This window comes from Pan paniscus, chromosome 5 (assembly GCF_029289425.2).
Source record: "Pan paniscus chromosome 5, NHGRI_mPanPan1-v2.0_pri, whole genome shotgun sequence".
Taxonomy (NCBI): domain Eukaryota; kingdom Metazoa; phylum Chordata; class Mammalia; order Primates; family Hominidae; genus Pan; species Pan paniscus.
This window is the reverse complement of record NC_073254.2, coordinates 55,766,941-55,783,825: the sequence shown is the minus strand read 5'-3', so window position 1 is coordinate 55,783,825 and position 16,885 is coordinate 55,766,941. Positions and strand designations below refer to the sequence as shown.

Below are 16,885 nucleotides of genomic sequence, written 5' to 3'. Positions count from 1 at the left end.
TATTATTTAAGTGTGGAATATTAATTTTGTTGTAAGGAGGGGATTTATTCACTGAAATAAACTATATTAATCTGACTCATCACCACAGAAGTCACGTAGGCTCCTCTCTGAGTCAGAAAACGTCAAGATCCTTCTGTCTATTTTTCCTCTTTAGGGACTGCTTGAGTACAGCAAAAGGAGGGGCCAGCAGATTTCAGTTCAAGCATGTTTGAAGCCTGTTTTCCGACATTATTTGTAGAACAAAAAATAAACATAGTAAAATCTCCACTACAAATGATCTCTATAAAATGTAATAACATGATTTAAGTTTATGTATTATTTTCTATATTTTATAAATTGCTGCATTGAACAGCTTTAATAAAAAAATTAAAGTTAGCCTTGAAAATTTTTTTGGTTGTTGTTTGTTTTAATTTACAGACATGATAGTACCTTTTAGCTGTTCCTATACTTGAGTAGCAATCAATTTGGGTGTAAAATATTAGGGTCATAATGTTCTTTATACCTCATCCCACTCTCTCATGGTATTTGTTACTCAGAGAAGAAATCTGAGTCCTGATTATTTCAATTCCTTTGAAGAAACCAAGTTACTTTTTTGTTTATTTAGCAGTAGGAATCTTTTTATTTAAATTTTAAAATTTTCACCTGGAAACTTCCTATTCTAGGTCTCACTTTATGAATTTTTTCCTTGCCCATGTTGAACTCTCAACCTCCAATTTTAGATTTCTTCTCAGACCTGGAAAGCATATTTTTTAAGATAAAATTTTTAATCTTGCTTGTGATCCACCATTCCATTTTATGCTTTAAGGACATCTCTGATTTGTAGATTGGAGTTCTATGATTTGTCCTCCCTTAAATTTCTGAGCTCTTCTAAATGTCTTTATTCATTTCACATTTGGGAATATTTCTGAAGTGAATCCTCTCCATTATTGATTTGATTTTCACACTGTCAAATCTGTCTTTTCTTGCTTCTAGTACAAAACCTGCTGGATTTTTTCTTCTTGCTTCAGTGTCTTGAACCAAGTTTCCTTTTTAAATCTAAGTCTGTTCTTGTTGGGTGGTGGCAGTGTCCTCTCAAATTGTTTCTGGGGTCCCTACACCCCTGTGAGCTCCCAGGCCATGTCTGTGGCAATGCTGAAGGACAAATGCAGGGTGTGGCCCTCCTGGTGATGAAGAGGAGGTGCACCCCAGGTCACCAGAAGCCAAGAGAACCCACGGGGCTGAGCAGGGCAGGATGAAGCAACATGTTCTCACAAAAACCCTGAAGATGAGATACGATTGTCGCAGCCTCTCCCTATGTGGGCCTGACTCTTCACTACACTGAACTGGATGTGAATGGAGAGGGGGCCTCTGGAGAGCAAAGGGCCCTCTGTTCCCCTTCCTAATATTAATGCCTTACTTTGATTTACATTCAAGTATCATTCTCCCTTAGATTTTGTAAGGTTGAAAGGTAATTGTCATTATTACCACAGAAAGGAAAACTGGAGTTCAAAGAAACTTAACTGAGAAGTGAGTCTTGGTCTCTGGATTATTGTGTTGACGTCAGGAGTCAGAGCAACTGGTGATGAAACAGAACCCAAACTCAGTGACTCCCAGGAATGGCCTCATATCCTGTTGTGCAACTTTCCAAAGCCTCTAGGTCATTGCGGTGCCTTGTAGCTGTCCCGGGAGCCCTCAGCAGCAGTTGGAGCTGGTGCACAGGAAGGATGAGGAAGACCAGGCTCTGGGGGCTGCTGTGGATGCTCTTTGTCTCAGGTAAGACAAGGAAGAGGACTGAGCAGGGGAGGCGTTTGGTCCAGGATCTCGGGGAGCCTTTTTCTGTTGAAGCTTCAGAGCACAGGGCCATCCAACATAGAGCCAACCAGTAGTTATGGCAGACCGTGCTGCTCTACCCAGAATTGGGAGAACATGCAGTGTCTGCACACAAAAGTAAAAGAAGGAGAGAGTCAGGGAAAAAAGATGTCTGTGCATGTCGATGTTGTTAGAGACATGCAAAGCCTAGTATGGGAATAATGATAGAGTAGATCTCATCATGGCATGATCTACAATAAGTTTATTTGATGTTGAAATTTTTTTCTTATATTCCATCATGATGTGTTTGATGTTGACAATCTGTTAAACCCAAAAGACAGAATTGATTTAACAAATATTTCCCAGGGGTCTACTATGGGACAGCAAATATACTACTGCTGAGGACACAGACGTGACCAGAAGAGGCTGGTGCTCATTTTGGTGGAGGTGATCATCCCAGCTCTCCATGGCACGCTGGGGTTGGAGGGCACAGTTGCTGAGGCTCAGCAGAGCCGGCGCATGCCCCAGCTCTTCCTTGTGTCTCCTCTTATGATCCGCACAGCTCACATCTGCACCCAAACCAGAAGCATGCGGGGCTTTATTCACTCCTCCTCCTAATCCTTATGAATAACAGGAGGAAAGTGTCAATATGAGTTAAAAGCGAGGCTTGCCTTGGGAAGGCATGAAAAATCAGGGAGAGGTATTCTCCTGGGCTCTCTACTTTGAGCAAAGTCATGGACAACTGCCTTGAAGAGCCTGTGCTCAGACATTGCTCTGGGTCTTCTTGGAGCTGGGGTGATAATCTAGATGGGCAGAAGGGAGTTAGCTCCTCATGGACAAGTGCATTTCCTTGTGTTTGATTCATGTTTTTCTGAAGGAGAACTGGGAGATGGCAGAGGGCTGAAGGTTATGTACCTGTGTGAGAGAAAACCAGTGGTATATATTTCATTGTGCCCTGTGGGGATAGGTTAGGGGTTAATCTGAATGCTCCTTGCAACTGGATACTTATTCACACTTGGGCCAGGACTTCTCTAATCCCTATCAGACTGTGTTGGACCATGTAGCTCAGTGCTTTAGGTGGAACCAGAGTCCTTGGGTTTGAATCCTGGCTCTAGTACTTAACTATAGTGAGACTTTGGGCAAATCACTTAATCTGTCTGTGCCTCAGTTTCCTTATCTATAAAATGGGGAGAATAATGGTGTCAACTTTTTACTTTATAAAGATTAAATAAGATAGTCTTTAAAAACCCTTAGCACATAATACTTAATAGGTAGTATTTGCTACCCTTTTAATTAACATATTCAAAGGAATTCCCTTCTTGCAATTGTGCACAGACAGTTCAGCAGCCTTCGTTTCTTATTGTCTCCTTCCTTCTGTGAGAGACAGGCAAGTTTGCAAACTCAGTCACCTGTAACTCCCACCTTCCCTGGGGAGCTGGCAAATAAAAGAGATTTATCTGTAACATTAACTTCAGAGGTTAGGGCTTCAGTGGTGGCAACTTGAGGATGGAGTCCGTGTGTCTTCCAAAGAGCCCAGCACAGTGCCTATGACAGAGAAGTCTCCCAGCCAGTCTGATGAGTGAGTGAACAAATGAGGGAACCAGGCTTGGTTTCAGACAACACTCAGCCTCTGGTCAACAGTCTCTTGGAGGCACAGTCCTGACTGGAGTGTGTGGGAGTTGCCCAAGAGGTCTGTTTCTGAGGTTTCCCTAGAAACTGGAGTTTGCTCCCAGAAGAACTGGCTTTCAAGCCTGATTTCACCTTTAAACTCCTTGTGAGTCCCTGAGTTGAGTCTTCCTAAGGTCAGGCAGATCTGTTGGCCTATCCTGGGGTGGGCATGCCAGGGGGCTCCATGAAAGGGTAAGCGCTTGTCATTTTTCACCAGGCCTGCAAGGACCTAAGTGTGTGGTATTAATAACAGCAGTACTAGTGTTACCGTGACCCACACAGTAGACCCAGCAGCACTGTCTAGCCTGTTATTTGGTGCTCCATGGGGGAAGGTACCCCAGGCCTGAGTGGGTAAGCTACAGTCTCTCAGCAAACTTAGAGAACCCTGTGTGTCCAGCTGAAAACACGGACCTTGGTCTTCTCACTTCCGCTCTGCTTGGCCTCCCATCAGCAAGGCTCCCTTGGACAAGGCCAGATGAGCATCCCCAATTCTAGATGGTTAACCCAGTTCAGACTCCAAGAATGTGATGGAAACTATTGTCACTGTAACCCAGGGGTTCTCAAACCTGGCACTATTGACATTTGGGGTGGGATGATTCTTTGTTGTGGGGGCTGTCCTGTGCACTGTAGATTGCTTAGCCTGGTATCCATTAGATGTTAGTAGCATCCACCCCTCTCCCTGGTTATAACAACCAAAAATGTCTAGATATTGTCCAGTGTTTCAGGGAGAGTTGTGGCGGGGAGCAAAAATTGCTCCCCAGTGGAGAAACACTGCTATGACTCCGTGACATCAAAAATAGGAGGGGGCATTTCTTGGCTCAGGTAACTGGGAAGTACAAGGGGTGCTCCTTTGGAGCACAGCTGAGTCCATGACTCAGATAACGTGGGGTTTTTTCTCTCTTTCTTTCTCTCCCCTCCACTCTCCCCCTCTTCCTTCCTCCCACTCACTTTCTGCCTGTTTAGCCATTCTCGGGCAGCCTATTCCTACGTGGTAGAAAGTTTCACATAATAAAGTTTCACATCTCATTGACCTGTGAATCCCAGCAAGAAGCATTTCTATTAATGGCTACAGTAGTCTCAGGGAGGACTCTGATTGGTCCAGCTCAGCCATGTGCTCCTTCCTAAACCAATCAGCCTGGCAGGGAGATGGGGTACTTTGTGTATGTGTGTGTGTGTGTGTGTGTGTTTTTTTTTAACAGAGTTTTGCCCTGTCGCCCAGGCTGGAGTGCAGTGTTGTGATCTTGGCTCACTGTAACCTCCACCTCCCGGGTTCAAGTGATTCTCCCACCTCAGCCTCCCCTGTATCTGGGACTACAGGTGTGCACCACCATGCCTGGCTAATTTTTTTGTATTTTTAGTAGAGGCAAGGTTTCACCATGTTGGCCAGGCTGGCCTCGAACTCCCGACCTCAGGTGATCCGACCTCCTCATCCTCCCAAAGTGTGGGATTACATGCGTGAGCCACTGTGCCTGGCCCCGAGATGGGGTACTTGGATTGGCAAATCCTGTGTCCTGTGCCCATCCTTGAGAATGTGGGCTGCCCCAACAGTAGAGCCACACAGGATCGTTCCCTTGGAAAGGGGTGCTGTGCTACCCAAGGAAGGGAAAAAGGAGTGCCAGGCAGTCAGATATCCATGCCCATCATGCCCTCCAGACGGCTTCCTCACTGTTTGTCCAAAGGTCTTTTGAGCTGATCTCCTTGCCCTGACTTAGGTGAAGTTCCTCAAGCTGTCCTTGGAGCCACTCTCTGCTAGCACCGTGTCTTTGCATTCACTTTTTATGTCATACGCCCTTGTAATCGATCCCTCCCACCATGCTGCAGCCACTCGTGGTCTTAGTACAATATCCCATGTTCTGTCTCCAGGCAGGCAGTTTCTTCCTCTCAAAGTCAGTCTTCCTCTTCTGATCATTTATGAAATTTGATCCTCATGCACCATATGCAGTCTCACTCTTATAGTAAAAAACCTACTCACAGTGGAAAGATCTGAGGTCTAGTGCTGGCTTGCAGGGCAAGTTGTATTTTCTCTGGAGGCCTCAAGAACCTCATCTGAAATATGGGTGGTTGGACAAGAAAAACAGGGGGCTCCTCTCCTTTTTCCCCACCCAGAGAGAGAAAAATAATTCCTCACAGAACCCAATTCTCTTTCCCTGCTTATAGAACTCCGAGCTGCAACTAAATTAACTGAGGAAAAGTATGAACTGAAAGAGGGGCAGACCCTGGATGTGAAATGTGACTACACGCTAGAGAAGTTTGCCAGCAGCCAGAAAGCTTGGCAGATAATAAGGGACGGAGAGATGCCCAAGACCCTGGCATGCACAGAGAGGCCTTCAGAGAATTCCCATCCAGTCCAAGTGGGGAGGATCATACTAGAAGACTACCATGATCATGGTTTACTGCGCGTCCGAATGGTCAACCTTCAAGTGGAAGACTCTGGACTGTATCAGTGTGTGATCTACCAGCCTCCCAAGGAGCCTCACATGCTGTTCGATCGCATCCGCTTGGTGGTGACCAAGGGTGAGTGGCCTGGGACTTGGGGGGAAAGAAAGGCCAGGTGAGGAAAGGGGCAGTGGTGGTAGCATCAGCAGAGCTGGGGTTCAGGATTCCCAGCAGTCTGTCTTCCTCCCAGGACCTCTTTATCTCTCATCTAAGGTCCAGTAGTAAGTAGAACCTTCCATGCATGAGATTCTCCTTGGATAGCACAGCCTAATTTCGGGTGCTGTGGTAGGAATTGGGATACAATTAAGGTGAGTGGTAGATTTGGGATAATTTAGTCCCATTCTTTGTTCTCCACTTAGAAGTCATGTCCTGACTCCCCCTCCCAAGGATGCGTTTGGTGGCATGCCTGTGTGCTTCTGAAGCAGCCCCTCTCACATCTTTCTGTGGGCACAGACCACCTGGGGATCTTATTTCAAATGCACACTCCAACTGAATGGGTACAGGGTGGGACCCAGGGGTCTGCATCTCTATTGATCTCCCAGGTGATGCCAATGCTGATGGTCCATGGCTCCCATTTTGGGGGAGCAAGTCTCCAGAGCTCATTTTGTGTCCCCTTGTACACAACTCTATCTCACTGGATAGGAGAGGGGGGTTTACTTATCTGTACCCTATTCATTTCAGAACTGCTTGAGGGAAGCACCTGTGCCTTCCTGGGCTCTGCACCCCTAGCAAATAATGTAGTTTCTGACACAAAGTAGGCCCTCAGGAGATGTTGCATTAAGGAATGAATTATGGAAGACAGAGGAAAGGGAAGCAGGCTCAAGTTCCCAGCACCTGGGGAATTCTAAGCCTGAGGAAGACAAGGTGCACACACAATATATTAATAAAAGATAACTTTTAAAGCAATATGCCATAAGCCAGGTGAACAAAAGGCAGAGTGAATCAAGTAAGCCTGGAATTATTCTTGGAGAAGGTTGGGGCACATGAATTGGTGAAGAACAGAAGGCAAGTTCATTTCCAACAGTACGAATGGCAAAAAATTCCTTTCTTCTTCTCTCTTTCTGCTCTCCCTCACTTCCTGCCCTTTTTTTCTTCTTTCCTTTTTTCGATTTCTGACTCAGGTTGACTCCACAGTATTTCTTTGGCTTTAGCAAAGGAAAACTTTGCATTTGGGCCATGCTCATTTCCCTCCTCAGCTTCATTTACCATACCACCTACCCGTCCACCAACTCATCCACATTTTCATCCATACATCCATACATCCATTCACCCACCCATCCACCCCTTCATCATCCATCTCTCCATCCATCCATCCAATGTGTCTTCTTGCAGGTTTTTCAGGGACCCCTGGCTCCAATGAGAATTCTACCCAGAATGTGTATAAGATTCCTCCTACCACCACTAAGGCCTTGTGCCCACTCTATACCAGCCCCAGAACTGTGACCCAAGCTCCACCCAAGTCAACTGCCGATGTCTCCACTCCTGACTCTGAAATCAACCTTACAAATGTGACAGATATCATCAGGTATGGTTTCCAGGTCCCTGGGCCCCTGGTTTGGACACTGAGCCCTTTGTTTCCCAGTCTGTGTGCTGAGAGGATGTGAAAGTGAGGGAAAGGGGAGGGTGGGGCAGGGCAGACTTGAGTCACATTAGTCTGGGTAGAAATGTCCAGGGGAAGAAGGAGGTGGTGATGGAGAATAGGGGAGGCTCTCAGCCAGGCTGTCCTTCTCCCCAGTTCACCTTCTTTGTTTCCTTGCAACCTGAGTATTAAAGAGAGGGAAATGGCATCTTCCCCAAGTTCCAGTGGAGCTCATCCAACCCCAGGGGCCTGATGGGCAGTGGGAAAGCACTCTGAGTGAGGGGCCCTGGATCTAGTGTTGGCCTGACTAACTGAATGTGACTTTGGGTGAGTCAGGAACCCTCTCTGGCTTTAGCTTCCTTGACAATTCAGTAGGCATGGTAGAAACCCAAAGCTGGAAGACATTGTCCACCTAATAACTCTCAGCAGGAGCTGGAGCTGGGGCTAAATGCAGTATTGGTTTTTGCCTTATTGTTTTTTAAATAATATTGTTGCATGTGCCCAATTATAGATAAATAGAATCAGAAGTTTTGCAGATGATGTCCCTCTCAGTATTTTTAATAAGATGTTTAGGAGATTTCTAATGTGTAGGCAAACTTAAGAACCACTAACTTAGCAATTTCACACCTCTTTACAGTTATTAAATGTTGATTTATATTAGAATGTGTTTATCATTAAATACTGAATTATCAGGACGGAAATACTTTTCCATATCACCACTAGTCTAACATGTCTTTTTTCTCATATTCTCTTCTAGTCTTTATTCATGTTTATACATATTTTAATATGGCAGTAAGTCTAATTATACATGTTTTTATTCTTTTCCCTGCTGAAATTATTCTTTGATGCGGCTACCTAAATTTCATAAATATAATTTCAATGAGTGCATATTTTTCTATCAATTGGGAAAGCCATAACTTACATAACCATTGGCCTGTTCTTAGACATTGATATAGTGTTGATAACTCTGAGATAAACATATTCTTGCAGATATATTTTTCTTCTTTTAAATAATTAACTCGAAATTTCCATGAGATAATTTAAACACTGATATCATTTTGTATACAAATAGCATCTACCAATAGTCTTCCAAAAGATTGGAAACAATTTGCAGTGTGATCCATTATGCATAAATAAAGCAGTGTCACGGCAGGCTTACAGACATGGATTTAGTCTTTTAAATCATTAAATAGTGTGAGTTAAATCACATTCCTGCTAAAACAAATGTGAACTGGTGCCTGCTCTAATTTCTCTATGAGTGTAGACTCCACCTCCATATGGGTAGTGGCAGTGCCTTTTTCCCCATTACGTTGTTTGGGGAACAAAGTGCTCATTAAACTTCTGTGGAATAAATCAAACGAATGATCTACTAAGAGTCAATGTTTTTTTTTTTTCCTCTACTTTCATTTTGCAATACATAAGTTAAGAGAACATAATCTTTGCCCATATTCTTACTTTTACCGGAAGGAGGGCCTTAAGTGTAAGCTGTCCAGGTTCTGGGCCTTTTAATCAAAGTATTGGAGAAGACGCACAAAGTAACAAAGGAATGAAGCAGTGAAAGCAGGAATTTATTTAAGCGAGAAAGCGCTCCCCAGGGTAGAAGTGGCCCCACGCAAGTGGCTCAAGGGCCAAGTTACAAAGTTTTCTGGGTTTTAAGTAGTCCACGTGAAGTTCCTCCCAGTTACCCCTTATCTGGATGAAGCATTTGGTTTGTGGCTAACTAAAGGCTGAGGTGAATTGGCGTCCTCTGTGGGTAAAGGGATGGTCGTCTCTGCTTGGCTCAGGGCCAATCTAAGACACTCTCCCTTTCCATCTGAGACGTGGTGGAAGGGGGAGGGCTGTAGGGAGAGTAGCCTTTGATTCTTTGCTGCTGGGGCATGGGGAGATGGGGTTTTTCCTTTTGTTTTAGCTTTAGAAAGTTTATGTTAATTGGCCTTAGGTTCCCTGACCCCAGCCCCAGGAGTTTTCCTTTTGATCCAGCTATGGGAAGTCAGCGCGAATCCATCCTAGATTCCTTGCCCCTAGACCTTGGTGTTGCTCCATGATTCAGCATGAATTGGTCTTACGTTCCTGCCTCCAGACCCTATTCTCCTGCCTTGCTGCTAGAGACTGCATCTCTCTTTTATCTGTTAACTTTATCTATCATCTAATATGAACTATCCTTTCAGCCAAAGTCCAGTCTGGAAAGTGGAATCCACACTAGCTGTTTGAAAAGAAGAAGCTTTTTTTCTTTTTCTTTTCTTTTTTTTTTTTGAGACAGGGTCTCACTCTGTCAATCAGGCTGGAGTGGAGTGGCATGATCATGGCTCACTGTAGCCTCAACCTCCTCCCACCTTTGCCTCCCAAGTAGCTGGGACCACAGGTGCATACCACCAGGACAGCTAATACTTTTTATTATTTTTGTAGAGATGGGGGTCTCCCTGTGTTGCCCAGGCTGATCTCGAATTCTTGGGATCAAGTGATCCTCCCACCTTGGCCTCCCAAAGTGCTGGGATTACAAGTGTGAGCCACCACATCCAGCCATGAAACGAAGGAATTTAATGCAGGGAATTGTTTGCCCAGGTGATGGAAGAGCTGAGATGCTATCCTGGGGATGGAGAGGCACTGCAGAGGTAGCCACTATCACCCTATCTCTAGGTAGTTTCCCCAGAAGCAAGCTGTAAAGTCTTGTTAAAATGTTTTAGGACTAGGTGTGGTGGCTTACACATATAATCCCAGCACTTTGGCAGGCTGAGGTGGGAGAATCACTTGAGCCCAGGAATTTGAGATTAGCTTGGGCAACATAGCAAGACTCCGTCTTTACAAAAAAATAATAAAAAAATTAGCAGGGCATGGTGGCATGCACCCATGGTCCCAGCTACTCGGGAGGCTGAGGCGGGAGGATCACTTGAGCCTGGGAGATCAAGGCTTCAGTGAGCTGTGATCAAGCCACTGTACTCCAGCCTGGGCAACAGAGCAAGATCCTGCTCTCTCTCTCTAAAAAGAAAGAAAAAAAAAAGACAAAAAGAAAAATGTTTTAGGAAGTGATTTCTGGCAAAGCCATTGAGGAAGTGGGACCAGGAAGGGAAGGAATCCAAGCAAGCGTGTCATAACCAAGGGGTATTTCACAAGATAACTCTGGCTCAGTCTTGTTAAGGAGCTCTGGGGACTCCTGGGTCACATTTGGAGTTGTCCCTATAAGGGGCAGTAACTGAGCAAGGGCAGCTCTAACCAAGGCCAAGCACATGAATTCCTGGCCCTTCAGGGGGTTGGTAGCTTGTGTGCAGCCTCGAAAAAAATGCAGATGGTGGCCTGTTGGGAGTGGACATGCCCCAGGAGTTCAGCATAGGAAAATGGTAAAGCACTCAGAGTGGATAATGCAGAGCACTGGCAGGAGAGACTTGGGGAGGAGGTGCAGTGAGCAGAGCCCGGAAGCCAGGACATTCAGGTTGCAGCACTGGAATCGGGGCAGATGCTGAGGATGCTGAGTGCGCCACCATGTGAGAGGTGAGGGAGATGCTGGCTCCCTGCCCCTTGCTGCCTGTCTCTCTGCCCCATCCCTGCCCCCGTCTCTGCCCCCTGTCCCCCACCAGTTGCTGAACTCGACCAGTCAGGCTTGGGAATGTAGTCCCCTGTGCTACAAGTCAGGGCCCTTGAATGGGGGTGGATTTCAGGCAAATAGGCAGTTTTCTGCTTTCTAGCTCCTTTACGCCGTTTCCCTCTTTGCTAGTTTGTGCATGTGGTTTTAAGTTTTGTATAGGTGGGTGTGTTGATTTTAAATCAATTGCTTTGCTTTATTCCTTAATGTGTTTGATTCTATTTCCTGGTGACTTTTCTTGGATTGTTTTTTTTTTTTATTTTATTTAAATGTTTAGTCCAGGGGAAGATTTATTCTGCTACATGCTATAAACTGTAGAAAAGCCTACACCGTTATCATGTTGCTGTCCAGATACTGCAAGACTATTTACTAAATGATCCTCCTGCCTCTCCAAGTAGCTGGGACCATGGGTGCATGCTACCACGTCCGGCTTATCCACTGGACCTCTGATTTCCTTAGACATTACGTTCCTGCATAGCACTGGCTCTGCATCTGGCCTTTCTGTTCCATTGCCATCTGTCTGTCCCTGTGTCTTACCATGCCACATCCTTGTGCTCTCATCTGCTTGCATGTCTGCTGATGGAACTGGCCAAGTGCCCTCACTCCTTTGCATCTTTTTATTATGATACCTATTGATGTTTACCCAGAAACCTTAGAATCATTTCGCCAAAATCTATAAAATTCATGATGAGATTTTCACTACGGGTGGATTCTTCTCGGTTTATAGGTGAGGAAACCGAGCTAAAGAGGTGAGATGACCATCCCAGTAGGCAGGGTACGGTACTGAGAATAGAGAGCGGGTTTCCTGGCCAGAGTCCTCTCTCCCTACCACATCACAGGGAGGAGGATGGGCTGATCAGCCTGACTGTCTCCCTCCAGTGCCTCTCCTGGACAGGGACCTATACTCTCCACTGAATTGTTTCTAATCAGTAGTTTTTGGCAATGAGACAGACTGAAAAGCACAGGGTCAGGCAGTGTGGGAAAGGTGGAGCAAGGATCTAAGCAGAGGAGAGTGGGACATGAAGGCATTTTCTAGAGGGAACATGTGCGTGTGGGAGAGACTTTGCCAGCAGTAGCGTTCAGCCTCTTGTCTCCCGCAGGGTTCCGGTGTTCAACATTGTCATTCTCCTGGCTGGTGGATTCCTGAGTAAGAGCCTGGTCTTCTCTGTCCTGTTTGCTGTCACGCTGAGGTCATTTGTACCCTAGGCCCACGAACCCACGAGAATGTCCTCTGACTTCCAGCCACATCCATCTGGCAGTTGTGCCAAGGGAGGAGGGAGGAGGTAAAAGGCAGGGAGTTAATAACATGAATTAAATCTGTAATCACCAGCTATTTCTAAAGTCAGCGTCTCACCTTCCTGCCCACTGCCCTCGTTCCTCTAATAATCTTGGGTGGGCATTTGTGCCTCAGAAAAGAAGTTACAGCCCCAAACATGCTTGGTCCTTCATTCCACCAGCCACTTGGGGTTGGCATGAAATACAGACAGTTCAATGCTTTTCACCGTAATTCTCTTGTGGGGGCTGTGACATGCAGAAGGCACACCTGATACTTCTCCTGCTCAGTTTTGCCCTGGACCATACAATTTTGGCCTGACCTGGACAGAGCTCCCACTACAGAAGCATCCTGCTCGCCCCATGCTGGGACTTCCTCTTTCTAGCATCAGACACTTGGGTTTCATGCTTATGTGTGGTTCTTTCCAACACTCCCAGAAAAGGGTGTTGAAGATTGTGGAACCTGGAGAAATAAGACATCGTGGTGAGAAAGTGCATCCTTCTCAGAGAAAAGAGTTAAACTGAGTATCTTCTCCTGGGGAAATACTGGCAGGCCGAGATGGGATCCATAGGAGAGCAACAACAGACCATGTCAGACATCCTGTGTGCATTTATCGCTGGATCCTGAAAATAGCCCCGTGAAGGCAGAAATGTATGTGACTAGAACAAGGCCACATGAATAAGCCACTGCCCACTGGCAGGAGTGAAAACTGAAGCGCTCCTTACCTGAAGGACCCCAAAACCATATAGAATAGAATAACCAGGAGTTCCGCCTGTGTCTAAATGCCTCTTTTCCTGTATCACACAAAGGTCAGGGATGGCGGGGTAAAAGCTCTCCCCCTGGGAGGCTTCTGGAGGCTGTCCCCATGTGCTTGCCTAGTTCCCCACTCTGCCCTCCTCCTCTTCTCTCAGTCTGCTCCTGGAACACCTGCCTCAGTTTCCATGCTCTCTCAAGTGCCCTCCCCGGTGAAGCAGGTAGGTGTTCAGGCCACCACAGAGACAATCTCTGTGGGAGATTGTCTTGCAATCTCCCACAGATTTCAATCAGGATTTTGTTATTTCCTACTTTGAGCTTTAAAGGGAAATGGGCCTCATGGTTGGGGAAAGGATGGTGGGTCCTTCCAGCCCAATTTAGTGATGCCCAGGGCAGATATTATCCTCAGTTCCCAAGAGCAACCATACTTTTCCACACATACCGTGTGTCTCATGTTAGGTAAATGTATTTTTACAATGAGCACCACTTCTGTGGAAAAAGTTCCCTGCACGGGGAGGTCCAGCTTCCAGACTGCTCCATCACATAAGGACTTCCCCATTGCCCTGAATGCTGCTCTGTCAGAACCTGCCCAGGTAATGGTAATTACCCTAGAGAGATGATTTCTGAACCGCAATTTTGAGCCCATTAGAAGGTGTGTGGTGGGCATTTATTTCATCCTGATGCTCTGGTGAGAATCTTCGCAGACGCACTAGATCCAGAAGCTGTTAATCTCGGTGCATTTATTTTCCTACCTAAAAGAACCAAGCAGCTCAGAGACAGTGACTGTACAGGATGCAGTGTTTATAATAATGCTGAGCTTGCTGGTCTGGAACCCCACACTTTAGCAATCCCAGCGTTGCTCCTGTTTATGAAGTTGACAAAGTGACCAGGGCAAGGGGGTATTATCATTAAATACACTCTAGGAGAGGCAGAACACATGAGGGCAATGTTTTTCAGAGGTCTTTAGGCCACCGCATCAGATTCTCCTGGAGCATAAAGCAAATGCTTTATGAGTCCAGGGCCCCTGCAGACCTACTGTATACTAGTATACAGCTCCCTCTTAGTGGATCTCAAGCTTGTTTCCAAGAAGTCATTACACTCCTTACCAAAGCCCATGACACATTCATAGAGATTCATCCAGACATAACCCACTGCATGGTCCAGTGCATGCTTGTGTGCTTAACTTATTACAGATCAAGTGTTATTTAAGTCCAACATATTAAACGTGCCTGAAATATTATATGCACTAAATCGGAAGACAAATGGCCGTGCTGGATACTCTCCCATTTGCACTTACAGGCCACGCCATGCTCCATCCTCCCCATCCTGCCTGGGAACCTGACCAATGTGGCTAAACCAGCAGGCTCCCTGGCTGCCAGCTTCTGGCTGGTTGAGCCAATGGGAAGCATGAGAGGAGAGCCGAGGGTGGGGAGACAGTCAGATCAGGGTTTCTGTCCTCAGGGCTCCCTCCCTGGCAGGTGGTGGCAGGAGTGGCTGCATTCCCCTCTGAAGGCTCCTTCAAACCTCTCAGCAAACAGCTCCCATCTCCAAGTCCAGCCACCTGTTCCATCTTCTCCTCTGTAGGCCCAGCAGTGGGAATGACCCACCACTATTGCCAGCCTCAGCATACTGAAGCACCCCTTACTGGATTCCCTAAATTCTATGCACATGTTTATTAAATGCTCCTCAATTACCCAGTTTCAATGAGCCAGCGGTGTCTTGCTGTTATCTTGACTGATACAATAGTGTTGTGTGGCTAACGACACAGGTCTTGGAGGAAAACCATGTATGGGTTTGAATCTAGCTCTGCATCCTTGCAGGGAGTCTGATCCTGGGTGACTCAGTTAACCTTCTGGGCTTCAATATTCCTCCTTGCCTTAATGAGCATGATAGTGCCTAACCATGCCAGTAATGATTTTGGATGCTGACAACAGAATCCAACTCTGGCTATCTAAAACAGCAAGGGAATTCTAGGGGGATATCAGTAACTCAGAGTTGATGAGAGGCTGGGGGATCGGGTTTAGAAAATGGGCAGAAGCCAAGAGATAATGGACAGCAGAGGCCACATGAGACAGTCTGGACATGTTGCCATCAATGCCACTGCCCTGGATACTGGAGGCCACCATGCTATTCCTAGACTCTGAATCCTTAAATTGCCTCTGAGTAAGTAATCTGCAACTGGCCCTGCATTTGAGCCTCATCCGCAGATCTGGGGTCCTGGGCAGAATCATGCATGTGGCCAGGCTTAGGTCAAGTCACGTGCCTGCAGCACAGCTGCCGGGAGAAGGGTGGGAGGAATAGCTGCTTCCATCCTTAATAGAAGGGGAAGCAAAGCTCTGCATCTGGTGAAACTCACACATTGGGGCCTGTCCCCCCAAAAGAAAAAGGTGTTTGGTACTGGAGAGTCAAAAGATGACACACCTCCATTATACCATCTCCCAATGTTGACAGGATCCAAGGAGACGCCTGAGTAAAGCACCTGACACACAGTAGGACTTCAATCCATGGTGGTTACTGCTATTACTGTTATAACTGGGGTCTCCATGCCTGTGCCTGGACAGGTTAGCTCAGGGAAGCCCATACCTGGTACTCAGGCAAAGCCCCTGAGTCACCGAGACGTACTGCAGTGTCCATCTTACCTATATGCAGCTCTTGCAGACATGGTCAACTTGGACTCCTTGCCTCAGAACCACCTAAGCTGTTGCTAAAATACAGATTCCTGGGTCCTTTCCCAGATCTGCCAAGTCAGAATATCTGGTGGTGGAGCCTGGGTGTGTATGTATGCCACACTTCCTGAGTGAAGCCACGTGCCTGTCCTTGGGAACCATGGTGCGGGGTGATATTAAAGAGGGAGGATGTAGCAGAAAGGCTTGAACCCGGCCTTGGGGGATGAACAATATTTGTTTGCGCAGCACCATTTCACAGGGAGACTGGGGTGCAGGCTTGCGGGTTGTAGGGGTTAGTGGTCAGTGATGAGGAGGTTGGTGGCCTGAAGGGGTGAGTGACGGAGTGGGGACCTCAGGTGGGTGGGTCTAGACTCACCATGGTGCAGAAAGGGAAGCAACTGAGTGTTCCCATCAGGACTGTGACATCATGATGGCAGGAAGGAAGCTGTCACAAGGGTGGCCAGCCTGCCTCTCTTCTTCTGCATCTTCCTGAGCTGTTCCCCGAGTCACACTTCCCCCAAGGTTTCTCAATTGTAAAGTAGCCACCCAACCTCGTGGGGAGATGGTGACCGTGTATGTGGAGCAACATCCTGTAGCAACTACAAGAGGCCCTGGGCCAGCCGGCAGACAGCACATCTGGGTGGCAGATAGAGTGGAGGGGGCAGGGCTCTGGGGGTGGCCCTGGCTGCTGCTGCTGCTGCTCCTGCTGCTGCAGGTAAGGAGAGTGGGTAAGCAGGCTGGGGAAGAGGGGACCAGGGAGAGGGATGTAGACAGCCCAGCAGAAGTGCCCACTAATGGGAGTTTCCTCTCATATCTTTGGGATGGACTGGAATGGGATCAGGTAATGTGGTACAAATGGGAAAGGGAAAGGAGGCAATGCATGCAGACGGTGCCTGTCCAGCCTGACCCAGGAGGGACTGGGCGATGGAACAGAAGCTGGAGGTCCCTCTACTGCATCTTGAAGTTGAGAGAATTAGGTGGATTCAGCAGAGCAATCCCCCAGCACTGTGCTGATATCCTGGGAGATGTAAAGAAAAGCGAGACAGAGTCTCCCCTTAAAAAAGCATTCACTCACTGTGCAGAGGAGGCGTTAGTAGAGCAAAAGGTAAATAACAGCAAAAAGACAGGCAGTAACATGAAAACAA

General features: G+C 46.8%; 1 protein-coding gene across 1 annotated transcript; it reads left to right on the top strand.

Annotated features, from left to right (window-relative positions):
• The first annotated feature begins 1,597 nt into the window (after window positions 1-1,597).
• On the top strand, window positions 1,598-13,098 carry TREM1 (triggering receptor expressed on myeloid cells 1). The gene is made up of 4 exons (XM_003833314.7): window positions 1,598-1,752; window positions 5,614-5,970; window positions 7,225-7,417; window positions 12,149-13,098. Exons 1-4 carry the CDS (start codon window positions 1,704-1,706, stop codon window positions 12,252-12,254), a joined length of 705 nt encoding a protein of 234 aa, XP_003833362.1. The 5' UTR covers window positions 1,598-1,703; the 3' UTR covers window positions 12,255-13,098.
• Window positions 13,099-16,885: the final 3,787 nt, after the last annotated feature.